The sequence below is a fragment of the Erpetoichthys calabaricus genome, chromosome 1 (assembly GCF_900747795.2).
Source record: "Erpetoichthys calabaricus chromosome 1, fErpCal1.3, whole genome shotgun sequence".
In the NCBI taxonomy this organism is placed as follows: Eukaryota; Metazoa; Chordata; class Cladistia; order Polypteriformes; family Polypteridae; genus Erpetoichthys; species Erpetoichthys calabaricus.
In genome coordinates, this window is record NC_041394.2 from 224,247,022 (window position 1) to 224,263,639 (window position 16,618).

The 16,618-nt window shown below is 36.4% G+C and overlaps 1 protein-coding gene across 4 annotated transcripts in view; it reads right to left on the minus strand.

Moving 5' to 3' along the window:
• Positions 1 to 16,618, minus strand: part of tafa5a (TAFA chemokine like family member 5a) — a 719,776-nt gene that overhangs the window by 451,528 nt on the left and 251,630 nt on the right. Inside the window, exon 1 of one of the 4 annotated variants that reach the window (XM_028812097.2) lies at positions 4,538 to 5,995. The exons of the other annotated variants lie outside the window; for them this stretch is intronic. Coding sequence (XP_028667930.1) covers positions 4,538 to 4,628 — 91 coding nt within the window. The 5' untranslated portion in view covers positions 4,629 to 5,995. Of the gene's footprint in view, positions 1 to 4,537; positions 5,996 to 16,618 lie in introns of those variants that run through there. 4 annotated transcript variants of the gene reach the window in all.

Consider the following 16,618-nt stretch of genomic DNA (forward strand, 5'->3'; position numbering starts at 1 on the left):
TATTGTAAAATAATCTACTGATTCTCATGGAGATCTTTAAGAAAGAACCATAATAAAACTAAAAAAGAGCAAGGACTTATTATTTGTTTCAACTGTAGTGACTAACAGGAAAAATAAAGGTAATAAAGCATATACAGTACTGGAATAGTGCACAGAATCCATATCCATGTGTATCATTTATTGTGTTGAAATACAGCAGAAACTACAAAAATATGCAAAAGCAATATAATCAAAAGATACTGATACACTTGTTTTTTGCCAATTTGCATAGCCAAAATGCACATTATGCACTACGGCACGTTAAAATCTTCCATACTAAGCTGTTTTCCTTCATGTCTCAGTGGTACTAGTCAAGGTCCTCATACTGAAGGAACAGCTCTCATCCCACACTGACAAAAGAAAGCCATTAAACTCTCACCATTATCAGCCAATTCCTAATAAAAACAATTTTTTCTTATGGTTGATGACTCTGGGACCTACCAAAACAATGCCCATAAAGAGCAATGTGGCTAAAAATAAATATCAGGCAGAAAACACTGGAGTAATTAAAAATCTTATATTTGTTCCCCATGGAGGTGTTGGGGGCTTTTAAGTTTTTGCTCATGCTATGCCTGAACATATGTAAATATTTGAAATCTGCAAAAATATAAAATACTACAAACCTACCATTAATGTAAATGAAAACTTAAACTGGGACTTATGAAAAACATAATGAACAAGCAATTTAGAACTGCTCTGTGAATGGTATGTATAAATGTAATTAAAAAATTATGATCAATCGTAGATGTTTGTGTTATGTGAACTGGTGACTCTGAATAGGGAGTGTATGCGTTGAGAGAACTGACAACCTACCCTGGGTTAGTTCCTGCCTTGTGCCTTATGATAGCTGAGATAGGCTCCAGCAGACCCCCCAAGACCCTGTTCAGGACTATGCGGGTTTGAAAGTGACTGACTGACTGACTATGTGCATGGTATGTATAAATGTAATTGAATAATAGTAGTCCATCCATCTATGATCAAACCTACAGTAGATGTTTGTGCTAGGTGAACTGGTGACTCTAAATTGGGAGTGTATACATCGAGACTCCCCACCCAGAGGTAGTGCCTGCCTTGTGCCTGAAGCAGCCAGGATAGGTACTGACCCCTGCAACCATAAACTGGATTAAGGAGGTTGGACAATGAATCAATGCTTAGATTATCCTAGTCAGAAACACAAGGAAAAGAACAATGCCAACTGTAAAAAGTACATGCAAAGCATAAAACAAACTCCAAGATTATGAAAGCATTTTGTGTCAACCAACATATATCAGCACTGTGTTCAAGTCAGAAAAATGAGCGCTATCATTATTTGTTACAGTAAAAGGATTCTAGACATCTTACAAATATAAGAAAAAATACACCAATATGAAACTGTTAATGTGCATCTTAAAGCAGAATATTTATGGGTGCCTACTATTTTTAAGCATCTGAACTTATCAGTACATATTGAGAAAATCCAACTTGGCTGAAAAACAGAACATTTCCATGCTAATTTGTAACACAGAATATTTACTATTACTATAAAAGTAAACGTGCTGATGTTTGACTGTGAAATTTGGATTTTTCTCAACAAATTGCAATCTATAGCCTATTGAGAAGCTACAAGAAGTTAACCTTCAGCACTATGAAGTGTTTAGGAGGAAAACAGCTACTTTTATTATGACGTCTGTCGCTATAAACATGTTTGATATGTCAGTCATAGTATAACAAGGTGCTTCACAATGATAGATCCTCTCTTAAGAGTTGTGTTCAGTATGATTAAAGATTTACACTGTCAAATGCTTTTTAAAGTAAATCACACAATATATAACCAAATAAATAATCCCCGAGATTTTCAAACACTGCATTTTTCAGGAAGGTCAAGTTCTGAATGCAATAATGTCAAATAATCTTACTTGAAATTTCCAAGTATTCAAATAAAAATAAAAATCAGGTATAATAAATGCTTATGTGAAAATGAAATAATGAGATAATGTGATCACCTTAACAACTGAAGTGCATACGTGAAAGAATAAAGGTAATCAATAAATAAAAGTGAATCACTGTTGTACAAGACCTTGATTTCTCTTGGCTATCAATCTTGTTAATACTGAAAAAAAATCATCATCAAAGCACACAAGAAGCTTGTTTTAGAGTCCTCGCATGCTTTTAGCAGAAATAAGCCTATGATATATTGTCCTCAAAGCCATTATTTTAAGAACATTGTTCTGCAGTCTAAAACAATATTGTTTTTCTCAAATACATCATACAACAGTGTTTAAAAATCACAGCAAAATGAATACATTTAAAAACTTCAAACAGATTTCTTGCCTCTACTATAAGAAAACATCTTCTTTTCACTCAATGCAATGAGATATGCATAGCATGAATTCAGCTTTATTGTTCTTCCACACAGAGGTCCTTGTATTACTTTTAAAAAATAGATATTTTTTTTCTCTCTCTTGAAATGCAATTGGAACCAACTTATTAACTTCCCTTTTTATTCCGACATATTACCTTTTCTTCAGCAGTTCTGTTTAAGAACCCGTTAAAGAAAATGATTTTTAGTGCTATTAAAAAGCCACTTAAACTTATACTTAACCCCATCCTCAGAAAGGCCCAAAAGAAAAAGAACTTCAATGATTTTTCTTAAATGTCTTAACAAAGTTGTGAAATTCACTAAATCTTCTTGTCAAATATTAGACAAGCATGGGACTGCAATTACATATCACAAAGCTTCTTTTTTATATATTTTACAGCTCACCCTTCCTTTTCACTGCTGAAAGACAGAGGAGACACTGAAGGAAAGATTAGCCAAAGAATGACCTGTATTTTCACACAAAAGCTTTAGTGTGGAAAAAAAGCGGCACCCCACCACATCTATTCTCTGCAGCCACCAAAATACAGAACTAAAAATGGCCTTTTAAAAACTTCCCACTCATCCAGGAACAAGTGCTGATTGTTCCCAAGCCCACTTACTTTGCCAGTAGACCACTGTCCATTAAAAATTAAATTAAGTTCCCCATCTGAAACTAAATAGAATTTCAGGAATGAAAAAAAGATAATGTGCAAATCTCTAATGTAAAACCTCAGCCTTTTAAGAGCTCCTTTTTAGAAATAAAAATGAAAGAAAGGTCTTTTAAAGTCTGATTTCAGAAAATATAACACAGGAAACTAGTAGTGTTTCATAACATTTGGCTTTTTATGCATGCCATTTCTAAATGTGCTAAACCAAGTGATGGCACAAGTCACATTCAATAAACATCTTCTTGGCCTGTTTTCTTTACTTAGGAATAAAGAGGCCAAAGGAGTAAAATAAAATCCAGTACAAATGTGCTCAGACGCAAAGTGTACTCATGTGTGTTCTGGTGCGTGCGTGTGTGTGTGTGTGTGTGTGTTTCACTTTAAACTATACAGAATTCTGAACGCCCACCAAACAATGCAGCTGTCACAAATAAATGTATTAGCAACAAGTCTGGACTACAGCAGAAGCCCTAGCCTCTTCTTTTTTTATGTTACAAGATATCCTTGAATAGTCATCTTAAAAACGTGTCTCAGTTAATTGATGACTGAAGCAAATGAACAGACAGGCAATATCAAAATAAAGACAGATGTGATAAGCATTGGGAAGGCCTTAAGTTGTATAGAGCCAAATCTAGATCTTAAGCATACTGCCTCCTAAACATTGCACTTACAGTATTTTTAAAACCTTTATGAGATTGACACATTCTACCCTAAGATCAACACACATTTCATATTGATTCTACTTCAATTCTGTGTTGACGGGGAAAACAATATCATTTTTTTCTATTGCTCAATTTATTATAAGAATCCACGCCCCGAACATGATCCAATTTAAAGTTTAATGCAGCCTGACGGACATCATTATATCGGGAGCCAAGACTTTTAACATTACGCATTCAATTTCCTTAAGTTGTTTTCGCGATCACAAGTCTGTTTGCAAATAGTGCTATATTAAGATCAGAATAATTGCATTATTGACCTCACGGCTGGCCTCTTTAGAAGGACTCTAGTGCCATCTATTGAAGCGCAGCATGATATATAATTCAAAGAGGACAGGTTCAAAAGAGGTGTTTCTTTTTCCATCCAGTTACCTATAACTAATATTTCAGAATGCTTTGGGCTCGGCATTCTAATCTTTAGGGTGTATTTGTTTTTTTTTTGTTTTTTTTCAAAATACCGTTTCGATCATTTACATGGAACTTCCATTTTGGAGCTCGGTAATAATGGAATATAATTCTTACTACCTCCTCAGAAAATGATGGAGAGATTTGGGGTGTTATTTCTCACACAAATATGAAATCTCATCACCTTTGGCACATGCACCATTTTTCATGCATTATTTTTGGGCGTCTCCTCATTTGGCATTTACACTTAAGCCAGACATTTTCTACCCTGCGATGCAATTTTCATTTACATTGAAGGAACACTGCGATATCAGTTGCGCACCGCAACAGCAAAACAAATCGTCTTTGGAGGGGGAAAAAGAAAAACTTACCTTCTTTTAGGAAGTGCGAGCGGATCACAAAAATAACAAAACAGCAGATCGCCGCTCCAGCTAAAGCCCACACAGCTTTAAGGAGCTGCATCGTGCTCGGAATTTAACTCAACACCCCAAAAGCGATCCCTGGCGTATTCATAAAGCCTCCATCGTTCTCCCGAGAAGAAATAAATGTCAAATAGCAAGTAAAGACGAGGATTCGCTTGGGTATTCCCCCTGCTTAGTCCGTCTACGTGTTAGAAGTTAAAAGACGATAAAAAAACGAAGGATCCATGAATCTTCGTTTCTTCCACCCCCACCTCTTCTTCTTTCTTTTTTTAACAGATGCCCAAAGCCGAACCGCTTTTTCGCTGTCCGAAACCGCTGTCCTCAGTCTTATTTCTGCGTGTAGTATTATAATGAAAGTGTCTCATAATACTAGGTGTCGAAACTGGGATTTCAGGCTGAGTCTTCTCCCACTTTTTTCTATTGTCTTGTATCCTTTACCTCGTTATTTCACTTGTCAGAGCAGCCACTGGCTCAGATCAGATGTAAATTATTTTTTTTCCTCCAGAATACATCTGTAAGTATGTAATGCATAACGTGTGTAGTAGCAGAGCGTAAAACGCGCTTATGTGCACGGGCTCCGTTGCACCAGTTGGCTACTTCAGTGAGTTGGGTCTTCCTATTTTCCAGAAGGGGATCTCTTTTGACTGCATTCCTCACGCGCCCCAGCTTCAGTCTTTCTCCTAGTTACGCGCACACACACATCCACTCGCGCTGCTGCTTGTCTTATGCTGCATCTGCTCCATTTTACTATATGCTTTTACCTCATGTTTTTCTTACGTTTTTGGCAGTGCATTTTAAAAGCATAACAAAACAGCACCAAGTAAGTCAGCCAGTTTGTCGACTGCCTTTAAATGTAAGGACAAATGCTCTTCCTAAGTAAGAACCTATTCCGAGTATACTGCGTAGTTTAATGACCACTCTCTTTCTCAGAGTCTATCAGCCTCTGATCTCTTGCTCTCTTCTGGCTTCTCATTCTCGCCCTTGTTATTTAAACGCGGCAGATACAGGCGCGACTTTCGCTCTACTCTCCCATGTGACGTCACGCGACCAACGCTCTCCCGGACACTTCAAACTTCGTCTCATCGTCCACTTTTGCACCTGCTTGCTCCTGCGATCCTCTAAGTTGACAGTTCTGGTGTAGCATAGGAGACCTTCCTACGTTAGCAAGAAAAGGGCGGAGGGTGGTTTTGGGGACGACGTAATGCTAAGGGACAGCGAAATTAACTGCACGATCATACCCGACTATTGGTCACTTTGGTAAAAAAAGATGCGTGTGGGTTATTAGCATCCTTGCAGTTATACAACCCCGATATTAAGGTAAGTGCGCTCTCTTCTGATCGTTGTTGATATTTATTAGTCCTGAGGCTGACTTGTTTTTTGTCACACTTGCGGCGTGTGTTTCTAATGTAATTTGAGAATGCGATTGATCAGTACGAGAAAATACCTACAGCTATCGATGCACATCCTCCTGCAAGCCTTCTGCCAGTTAGACTAACGTCTGAAATAAAGCAGTCGTCAGCCTTAAATTGCAATCGTAAAATAAAACAAGGTTGGACTCATCAGGAACATTAAATGCAATTATTTGGACGCTCATGCTGTCGAGTTGGTTGCAGGAGTAAATTTATAAGCAAGTCAAATGGTCGCTCCTATTATTGAATTACTGTTACTACCCAACATTATGATATTATCCTTAAAAATCTAACTGTCGTTTAACTTTGGAGCACTTTAAACATAATAGTAATCAGGCAAATCTGTAACTCCAGCGCCTCCAAATGATTTATTTACGCATAACAACATTCACGTGTTTTCCAAAACGACAGCGAGACTGGTTTTAAAATTTCATAGCAAAGTTGTAGTCAGTCAAACTGTCAGTCCAAACCTGCATTTTTTTTAGAACTTTTATATTATCGTGACGCTTATTCATCAGCTTGTTATTCATACTGTATTTTCAAAATATGTAAAAAAAAAAAAACAATTGGAGTACGCACTGCCCAAAAGCGCTATATAATATAACGCTTGACTCGCGGCTTACTGATTTCGGTGTCATTTGAGTAAAAAAAATAACATTATTTTGCTGTGGATAACCAAATCGGCTAAATTGATGTAAGTGTTTTAAGACTTCTGTTGAAAGATGAGGTCTTAAATAATGATAATTTTTTCTCCACAGCAGAAATCAAATGACCCTTTTTTTGATTATGCAGTGATGATAAACTGATCAGCGGCTATAACTACAGGGCAAGACATCTAAGTCTGTGACTGGTCGAATCCCCTAGAAATGGCAGCGGAAGGGACAGTTGCAATTAAAGTCCATTTACTCATATCGTAATCGAAACGGCGAAGCGGAGCTGATTAGATTTTAGAATTCCCCCGAGAAGGCCAGCTGCCGCTGTGTGGACAGAGTAAATCTGTCAAGCCATCCAATGCGTTGTTACTCTTTGGTATGACTTGAACAAGTCGGCCTTATTCTGGACGCTCGCAGAAGGTATAAGTTGAGGACAATATGCCACAGTACTGTTAGATATTGTTCCTTTAAAAGACAACCTAAACAAAGCCTTGCCACAGTTTGCAGTCACCGTCACTGACTCCCTAATAACGCAAGGTTTATCACCTTACCTCCGTTTTAACGAGGGTACCCTTAAATCCAGCTTTGCATTTTTATGACATTTTTAAAACAATCTGTAATGTTGGAATTTTGGTTAAATGCCTAAATCTTATTAAAATACAATCTAGTTTTGACATATTGTACTGAGTACATTTTAAGATGTTGTCTTTGGGCACTATCTAATCGGGTTGAACAAATCCTTTTTTCAATGTCTCACTGCTGCAAAGATTTTGCAAGATGCATCGTTATGTTTACCGTTCATATTAATGTTAACTCAGGTGTACATTTAAGTATTTCATAATTGTTTTCACCAGAAATGACGATATTTACTGCTTTTCGTGCGTTTGTGCAAAGAAAAAAAGTGTCATGTCAAAAGGAACCGAAAAGGAATTTCATTTCTGCCGAAATCAGTGTTTGGTAATTCTGAATAAACTGTTAAAAATTTGATGATCTCACAACGTGCTTTATAATATTTATAGTTTTTAAATCTTTTAAACATACAGTATATTTGGTATATTTCCGCTATTCCCCTCAAATGTACAACAAGACTTAAAAAAACATGCAGTAGTAATGTCCTAATGAACAGAAACAACGCTTCAGTTTATGACCTTAAATGCTCCTGTTAACATAACCTACTATTTTCCCTACATTTTATATCTGATACAAACATATATACAGAAAATATATAAGTATTGTCGGAGAGTGGTTTAGTGGTTATTTTTGTTAGCTTACAATTCATACAGGCATTGACTGGATAATTGTTTGAAAATGCTATAGGTCTGTAGAAGTCTAAAAGGTCTCCCCATGTCCTCTTGGTTTTCCTCTCACATTCAATATACTGTATGTGTGTCTTATGTTAATTGGGGTTTTTACTCTAGTTGATGTGTGTTCTGTGTGGGCCATAATTGAGCTCAGCAATGGCATCCCACAAAGTGCTGCTACATGGATGAATTGGCATTCTGAAAGTTTTTTAAAGTTACCAATTTCAACAAAATCAATTCAAATTTATCCAGAAATAAAGGCTTAGATTATGGGGCATCACTTTGAAAATAAAAGTGCTTTTATCTGTTTGGAGGCTGTAATCCATACAAAATGAATTAATTCCGTTTTAAGCTATGATTCTAGAATAATAACACTATTGCTAGAAGATGTAAACAATACTGTATACAGGAGTGTATATTAATAACCTTATAATCCACCTTGTTTTGTTTTACACTTTATTTTTGTTTCCTTTGTAAACTGCTTTGTTATACTTCCTATGAAAGGTGCAATACACAGATTTCTTGAAGTATAGCATCACATTTAGTTTTGGATGACTACTCAATGACACTAGTGCTAATTGTGCCAGTACAGTCTGAAAAAATAAAAGTTGCTTCAGATGTGCAACTTTGGTTAATGGGCAATTCTAGATTGGCCTGATGTAATAAGTGTAACGCTGGGTATGAGTGGACGCTTGATGTATTAGTGCCCCCTAAGAGCTTTGTGACCTACTGTATGCTGCTATTATACATTCCAGCCAACAATGGCTTAAAAGCCATAAATAAATAAATAATGCCTCGCAGTTAGGAGACCCGGGTTCGCTTCCCGGGTCCTCCCTGCGTGGAGTTTGCATGTTCTCCCTGTGTTTTCGTTTTTTTCCTCCGGGTGCTCCGGTTTCCTCCCACAGTCCAAAGACATGCAGGTTAGGTGTATTGGCAATTGTAAATTGTCCCTAGTGTGTGCTTGGTGTGTGTGTGCGCATCCTGCCCGGGGTTTGTTTCCTGCTTTGCACCCTGTGTTGGCTGGGATTGGCTCCAGCAGACCCCCATGACCCTGTAGTTAGGATATAGCAGGTTGGATGATGGATGGATATTCAATTTAATATACTACATTTGTAACTAATTAAAAAATCCAAAAAGCAGACTACTTTATAATTCATTAAGATATCTTAGTATATGCTGTAGTAATGAAGGATGATAAGAGGCTTTCTTATAGTATCCTCCTCTAACTGCAGCCATTTAACCATTTTTTTACAATGACAGTGCCTCAATTCTTCCTCCTTATCCTTTGACACTTGATAAAGAAGGGGTGTAAAGTATCATCACTCCATGACTAGGCATTCCCACTTACCAAATGGATGCTTCGCAATGAAGTTTAAGTACAACTTCAACAGAAAATGATTGTCTAAACTATCCTACTGTATTTCTTGTACACACTCTTATGTCACAGATTAAAATATGGAAGAATAACACAAATTTAAAGAAGACAGTCATGGCTAAAAAGTCTAAATGTTTGAGGTGTGATGGGCAAAACATACCAACACAGAGGAGAGGGCTTTTTGCAGACTTTAGTTTTGCACGACTTACATAGTAATCCTCCCTTCCATTCACAAAATTCCAGAGTAAGCCGATGATACATACAGGGTAGTAATCCACAGAAATAAATCCAAAATGATTAGCTTTGCTTTGTCCAGTATTATGTTGCAGTTCCTATAGCACACTACTAATGTGTATTTTAAGTATACTCACTCATGGTTACATGCGTTTTCTGTTACATTTCTCATTTATTCTGGTTGCATTTTAATATTAAGTATATATCTACAGTACTTTGAACATATTTCTGAAAAATCAATACAGTATTTCTAAAATGTGGATTTGCTTGATCATGTTACCCACATTAAATTGCTTTACAAAGTATTCATTTGGCTGTCTATCCATTTTATGAAATAACTGTTTCCATCCCTGGATCATGGGAAATTGTAGTATATCCTGGCATTTTTAGAGCCCATGCCACTTTTTACAAGGCACTCATGGAGTTACACTAACACATACTAAGCTAAAAAAGAGCAACCAACTGACTAAGTTGCTAGAGGAAATTTTAGGAAATATGAAGTGAGTCCTTCAATACCTGTGCCTAATGTAAGGCAACTTGATAGCAATCAATAAAAAACTGAAGTCCTGTGAGACGGCAGCATCACACATTCATTCTGTAAATACCTGGGCAAAAAAAAAAAAATCAAAGCTTTGAGTCAGATTTAATAATTTGTAATTTAAGTTGGCCTGTGCACATTAAACCCATGTACAGAGGTTTTTATTGTAAAAAGCAAAGTTTCTTTGGATTTACACCTTTTATTAGCTTTGTCCATAGAGTAGTTTATTGAACTGAATTTCAGCATGTTTCACAGATGGAAAGCACAGCCCTCCTTTTCATACAGATGCAGTCACAATACAACATGACTTTGAAGATGTGTACATATTTGAAGTATTTACTTCTATTTTGTTGTGAAGCGTTTAACTTCTGGGCTGGAGGATCTTTGTCCTTGAGAAGCATAAAACATTATTGATTCAATTAAACACCAAAGAAAAACCCTTCAATTAGAAATGTCTTCACAGCTCGTGTGCCTTGAAGGCAGAATAGAAAAAGAAGTTTGATTTTGCTTTTTCTGAAGGGAAGGGAAAGGTGACCGGGTTCATTATCTAGCTTCTTATTTTTGAGAACGTTTAGAACATCAGACTTCAGAGATGCTGGGGGTTTTCATCCTTTTATAATGGTGCCATTAGGATCTCCTCAGTATTGTGAACAAAATACTGCCAGACTACTACATTTTATGTAAATTAACAGCTTTTATTTTAAATCCAACAAGACAAAGTTTCAAAGTAGAAACACAGCAAAACAGTCACATATTTGCCCTACAGTGGCCTCGGCTGTTTATGCACCCTGCTTCTGGTCCTGCTCATGCTGACAGAAAGGAACTCTGGAATCTTTCAAGTGTTCCTTGCTCTTGCTCTTGGCAGAAAATGGCATTTGTACTCCACTTGTGATTTCACTTTTAAGGTCAATGACAGCATCCTTGTACCATACCTAGCCCACAGAATAGAGGTAAGGACAGAAGAATGTTCCATTTTCAACTTTCTTGCTATGTAAGAGAAAGCATTTCTGTCACTCACATCCTCAGCATTAGGAACACAGGCCTAGATCTGGTGATAAAGACTTGATCAAAGGGGGAAAGTGTTGTGTTTTCAGTGATCGAAATGTTATGCAGGGACAATAGTGGCTCTGTTTATTTGGCTACACAATGTTCTAACACAAGGAACTGTTGCAAAATCAGCATTCTCCTTGGATACAAAATTCATGCAGTCAGCACTCACTTAAATAACATGGCTGCTTTGACACCACATCATATTCTGATGGCCATCACATATAGACTCCTACCAATGCCAACAGCTCCAAATTGTGGTTCTAATGGCTCAAATAGTATGCAGTGCCTTGAAATGCAAAACTTGAACAAAATAACAAAATGTATAAACGATTAAAATAGTTCTAAAAAATAGTTAAACAAAATCAGATTATTTACATCATATCTACATGTATAATTCATTCAATTAACTTGTGATTACTTTTGGGATCACGTTGTAAAATGAAATCTGTACTCCTTTACTAAATTTCACAAATACAAATGTTCCTAACCAAAGTGTCAAAGAAGAGAGTGAAAACCTATTGTATATTTTTAATATTTTCTTTCATATTTTAATGGTTATATTTACAGAAAATGTACAGAGTTTTGTCTTTCCTTAGATATTACAAAGTTTAGAGAGGGAATGATTGTAAATAAAAATGCTGAATGTTACATCCTAAAAGCAGTTAGTGGTGCCTACTTAATCTTTATTTTGTGTATGATGCAAAGTATGAAAAATCATAACATTACAGGAAAGTTGCATAATATCTATCTATCTATCTATCTAATAATAAACAAGCAGCACTGAATATGGAATTATACTTCACAAACATTATAGTGTCACCATCCAAGGTTTAGTATGGAATCATAATCCTGCTACATAAAAAGTCTCAAAAGTATTGCATTATTTTGCAATAATTATTATGGTGCTGTTAACTAGTGTGTGCTTAACCTCTCCTTCCACACGTGTACCTGATGTTACTGGCAGAAATAGGCAAGCTGGAAATGTGTCAAGAATACTTCTCATTTAACAAAATAGTGTAATCCTTCATGTGCTGTGAAGTAAATAACAACCATCCTCTTTTTCCATCCCCAACCTGAACCCCTAAACATGCAAGGAATGAACAGTAGCAGCTGCGCCAACAGATCACACAATTTCAACATATCTATAATAGATTAAAACTAAACAAATACTTTAATTATAGGTTGCTATTTGTCATTTGCAGCTCTTTTCTGATTGTGCAATTGTTCCCTGCAAAAGAGTGGCATACCATCAACCATGTTTGTTTCTTGCCTTATACTCAGTGCTGCTGTGATAATCACTGGCTCACTGTGACCGTATCCTGCCCAGATTAAATTTACCTCAAAGCCCTTGCAGAATTAAAGGTATACCTATGATTTTTGTTGAGTTTTTGTTACTCGATTGCATGCTGTGCACGTTCTTAATCTTTCCCTCAGTAGCCATCACAGGACATTGGGAGCATGTGTGGGTATGATGAAACCAACCACACCAGGCAATATCTTTCTGAAATAACAAAATACTGTTGTAAAATGATGCAATACTTTTTTAATAAATTAAAATATATATATATTTTTTGCAATAAATAGTAATAAACATACAACACCATTTATTTATAACACATTGTCATGCAAACAATGTAGTTCAAAGTGCTTTACAAGATGACAAAAAAGAAGTTATGAAACAAAAAACAGATAAGGCAATAATATTAAAGAATTAGTAACAAAGAAAAAGATAAGGTCAGATGGCTGGGAGGACAGAATAAAAAACTCCATTTTTTTTTAACAACTGGTTTAACAACAAGTATAAATGAAATGAAAGATGGTGTCATGGGGGTACAGTGGATAGAGTTGCACCCTTGCATATTTATGAGACTGGGTTGGAATATCACATCTGATTGCAGTCTGTGTGGAGTTTACCTGTTAGTCCCATGAATGAATAGCTTCTCCTCTGACATGTTACCGACTGATGTTAGGTTAACTGTCAATTCTAAATTAGCCTTGCACATCTATGAGGAAGTGGGCCCTGTAATGGACTAGCACCTTTGTTGGCTTTTGTCTTGCCCACCAAAAGCAGACACACTATCCTTTCAATTGGATAAATCTGAGAATGTTACGTGAAATAAAATGACTGCATCCTTGATATAAAAAAAAAAAAAAAAAAATTCCCGATGAGCTGATAACTGAGCTGCCACACTTAAAGTACATGATTCAATCTAGCAATTCCAATCCTTGGCTAATTCTCTTTTTAAAAAAACGGTTCAAATAGAATAGAAATTAAGGTTTTCTTGCATTCATTTTCCACATTTGCTAACTCCTACTGTGGAATACCACAGTGTTTTCCTAGGCCATTAGGTAGATGTAATCCTCCTTAACCTCCCAATGAGGGATCTCCTCCCAGCTGGTTGTGCCTATAAACAGCTCCACAAGGAGGCATCCAGGAGGCATCAGTATCAGATGAATGAACCACCTCAATTGATACCTCTTGATGTGGAGGTTCAGTGGCTATATTCTGATCCTCCCCCGAAATGTCTGCACTTCTCACCCTCTCTCTAGGTGGGAGCCCAGCCACACTGCGGAGAAACCTTACTTTATTTCGGCCGCTTGTACCCGCAATCTCATTCTTTCTGTCATTACCCAAAGCTTATGACCGTAGGTGACGGTAGAGAGGCAGATTGACAGGTAAATCATGAACTTCCCGTTCTGACTCACTTCCTTCTTCACCACTAAATTTCAGTATAGTAACCACATAACTGCACTCACCAATCCCTTCCGTCTGTCAGTCACATCATTCCTTTTCCCCTCACTTGTGAACAAGACCCCAAGGTACTTAAACTCCTCTACTTGAGGAAGTAACTCACCTCTCACTCGGAGAGGATAGTCCACCTTTTTCATTATCTTAGAAATCAAGTTATAACTATTAATATACACCACATATCCATTCATTTATTTTCTGACCCACTTGACCAATTCAGGTTGCTTGACACAGTGGCTTATTTCAATAGCAGTGAGCAAAGGCACCTAGTAAGAATGGATATGATACTAACCCAATGTGGTGCACAAATAAATACTGTCATATTTTAAAACAAAGACATATTCACAGAGGGGCAATTTATAAGGACAAATAGGTTTTAGTGAGTCTTAATATGTGGGCTTGGGTGCTGTGCAGCAAACTCACAGTAACACCCTGCTCTTTCTATAGTACCAGTAGTGCCTTCATATTTTATTGGGTTACATTTTGGGATCTAAAGGTACATTTGTGTTCATTCATTTACAAGGAAAAACGTTAAAAAAACTGAAAGGGAAGGCAAAATTCAACATTTAACTACCAATAAAATCTGCAATGAAAATCTTCAAACCACAGCCAAGGTTATCAAAGACAGTGAATCAACATTTACATTAAGTGCAACTTTTTGAACTTACAAAATCTGTTTCTTGATTATTTAAATAGTTTAGAAGAATATGAGCAAATTTTCTTTTAGTTTCAAATTAGAGGTTTTTAATGCAGCCAATGAAACACACAAATTGCAAGAGAGAAGAATATATATTTCTATTCACTGCACTAGCTACATTTAAGTAAACATATTGGCAGTAACTTGTTTTAGACTAAAGATTCCAAGTAGTATGTCAGACAGCAATGAATCTTACACTTTCAGGAGTGGCACCTAGATGATTAGTCACTCTGTACACCCGTTTATTTTCTGTACATGCATCAGACAACAGTACAGTAGGGAAAACCCACCTTGATGCCCTGGTGGGTAAGCAAACCACTAAGAAGAAGTATACCTCATAGATTTATGACATTTCCCATATGAAATTATTCCAAGTCCACTAATCAAATAAGAAATGGTGAATGGTCCTTAAAGCTAGGGAAATTACTCCTAAACAACCAGTGGCAGTACCGGATCCCATATAGGTATCAAGGCTACATCTATCAGGACATACTACTGACTGGCAGGAGGAAAAGTGAGGCCAAAGTCAAGAGAAGGAAATACTTTGTTCAGAGTGTAAGTGGACCAGGTGCTCTAGTAAACAGACAGGAGTTCAATGCCTATTATATTCAGGCCCAAAGTGAATTTTCTTTTTTTTTTCTTTTTTTTTTTTAAGTTTTTGCTTTCCATTTAATTACACCACCTTATTTTTATTAATTAATTTGTTGATTTATTATTTTGGTCACTTTTCTCATTTTGGGATTTGAACAAGAACATCCACTTCTGTCAAAACATACTGTGGATGTTATGATGTGCCTTCAGGTCATCCATAATTATATAACAAAGAAGGCAAATAAAACAAATAAAGGTTTACTTATACCAAATAAGGAAAGATAATACCACATCAGGGAAGTACAAAGAGCTCTGGGCCCCCCTACACATAATCAGCCCATTTTCTATCTATGAGGTGTGGCTGTTGTACATTCCACCAAATTACTGGACAAATACAATCCTGAAACATCTTTTGTATCTCTCTTACCACATTTGTGACTTCTCTCCCTCCTGTGAGTTGAACTTTTGCAAAAAAACCTGTCCTTTACAGTCCATGGTCACAGTATTCTGGGGCTTTAAATGTTCCTTACATGATCCTGTCCAGAATTGCACTACTGTCAAATGCAGGTCTACCTTTAGTCTATCGACACCAACTGATAATACGTTTCGTTCCAGGTCACTCCTTCCCTTCGCCTCTGCTGAAGCCCTTATCCTCAAGATGGCCGGGACACTCTACAGATATAAAGGATACACTGCCCCCTGGCAGAAGCAAGTTATGTTTATGGCACTTCCAATCAAGTATCTCCTTTGATTTGTTCCATGCAACTCCAGAATTTACTTTTCAACCCACTACTATATAAACAAATGGAACCAGAAGGCAGAATTTTTTTAATCATTTAAAATCAAAAGTTTATTGAACTTCCTTTTTGCTTTCATAATCATTACATCTTAAAAAGCTCTTATCTTAAATATAATTAATTCACACACATTTTTTGAGTATGTGAATCTAGTAAATCCTCCTGTTTTGGATCTTCTAGCAGGTGATAACTTTAGGAGTTAATATCTTTAAAATTTGACAGAATATGCTGATACTTTTTAAAAATGAAACTGTAATGTATTCTTTGATGCCTAATGAAAAATTGCTTCATTGACTAACCTTAAACCATTCCGATCCTTAATCACTTTATAAAGGAAGCATATTCAATAAAGATATTTGAAGAACAGAATATCTTTGATTAAAAAGTTTTACAACTATCAAACAAATCTCACAGCTTTCTGTTCTCCAACAAAGTCTCATCTTCTAAAGTATTAGCATAGATTTTATAAACACATGAAGGTACAGCTATAGTGATCAGTAGCTGTAAACACATTATATATATGTTCATCAATATTGTCACAACAGAAAACAAGTCTGAAAGATTGTCCTAGAAAACCAAGTATGATAAAAACAAGTCCAGTAGAAATTATACCCCACCATTGGCATTTTTTCTCCA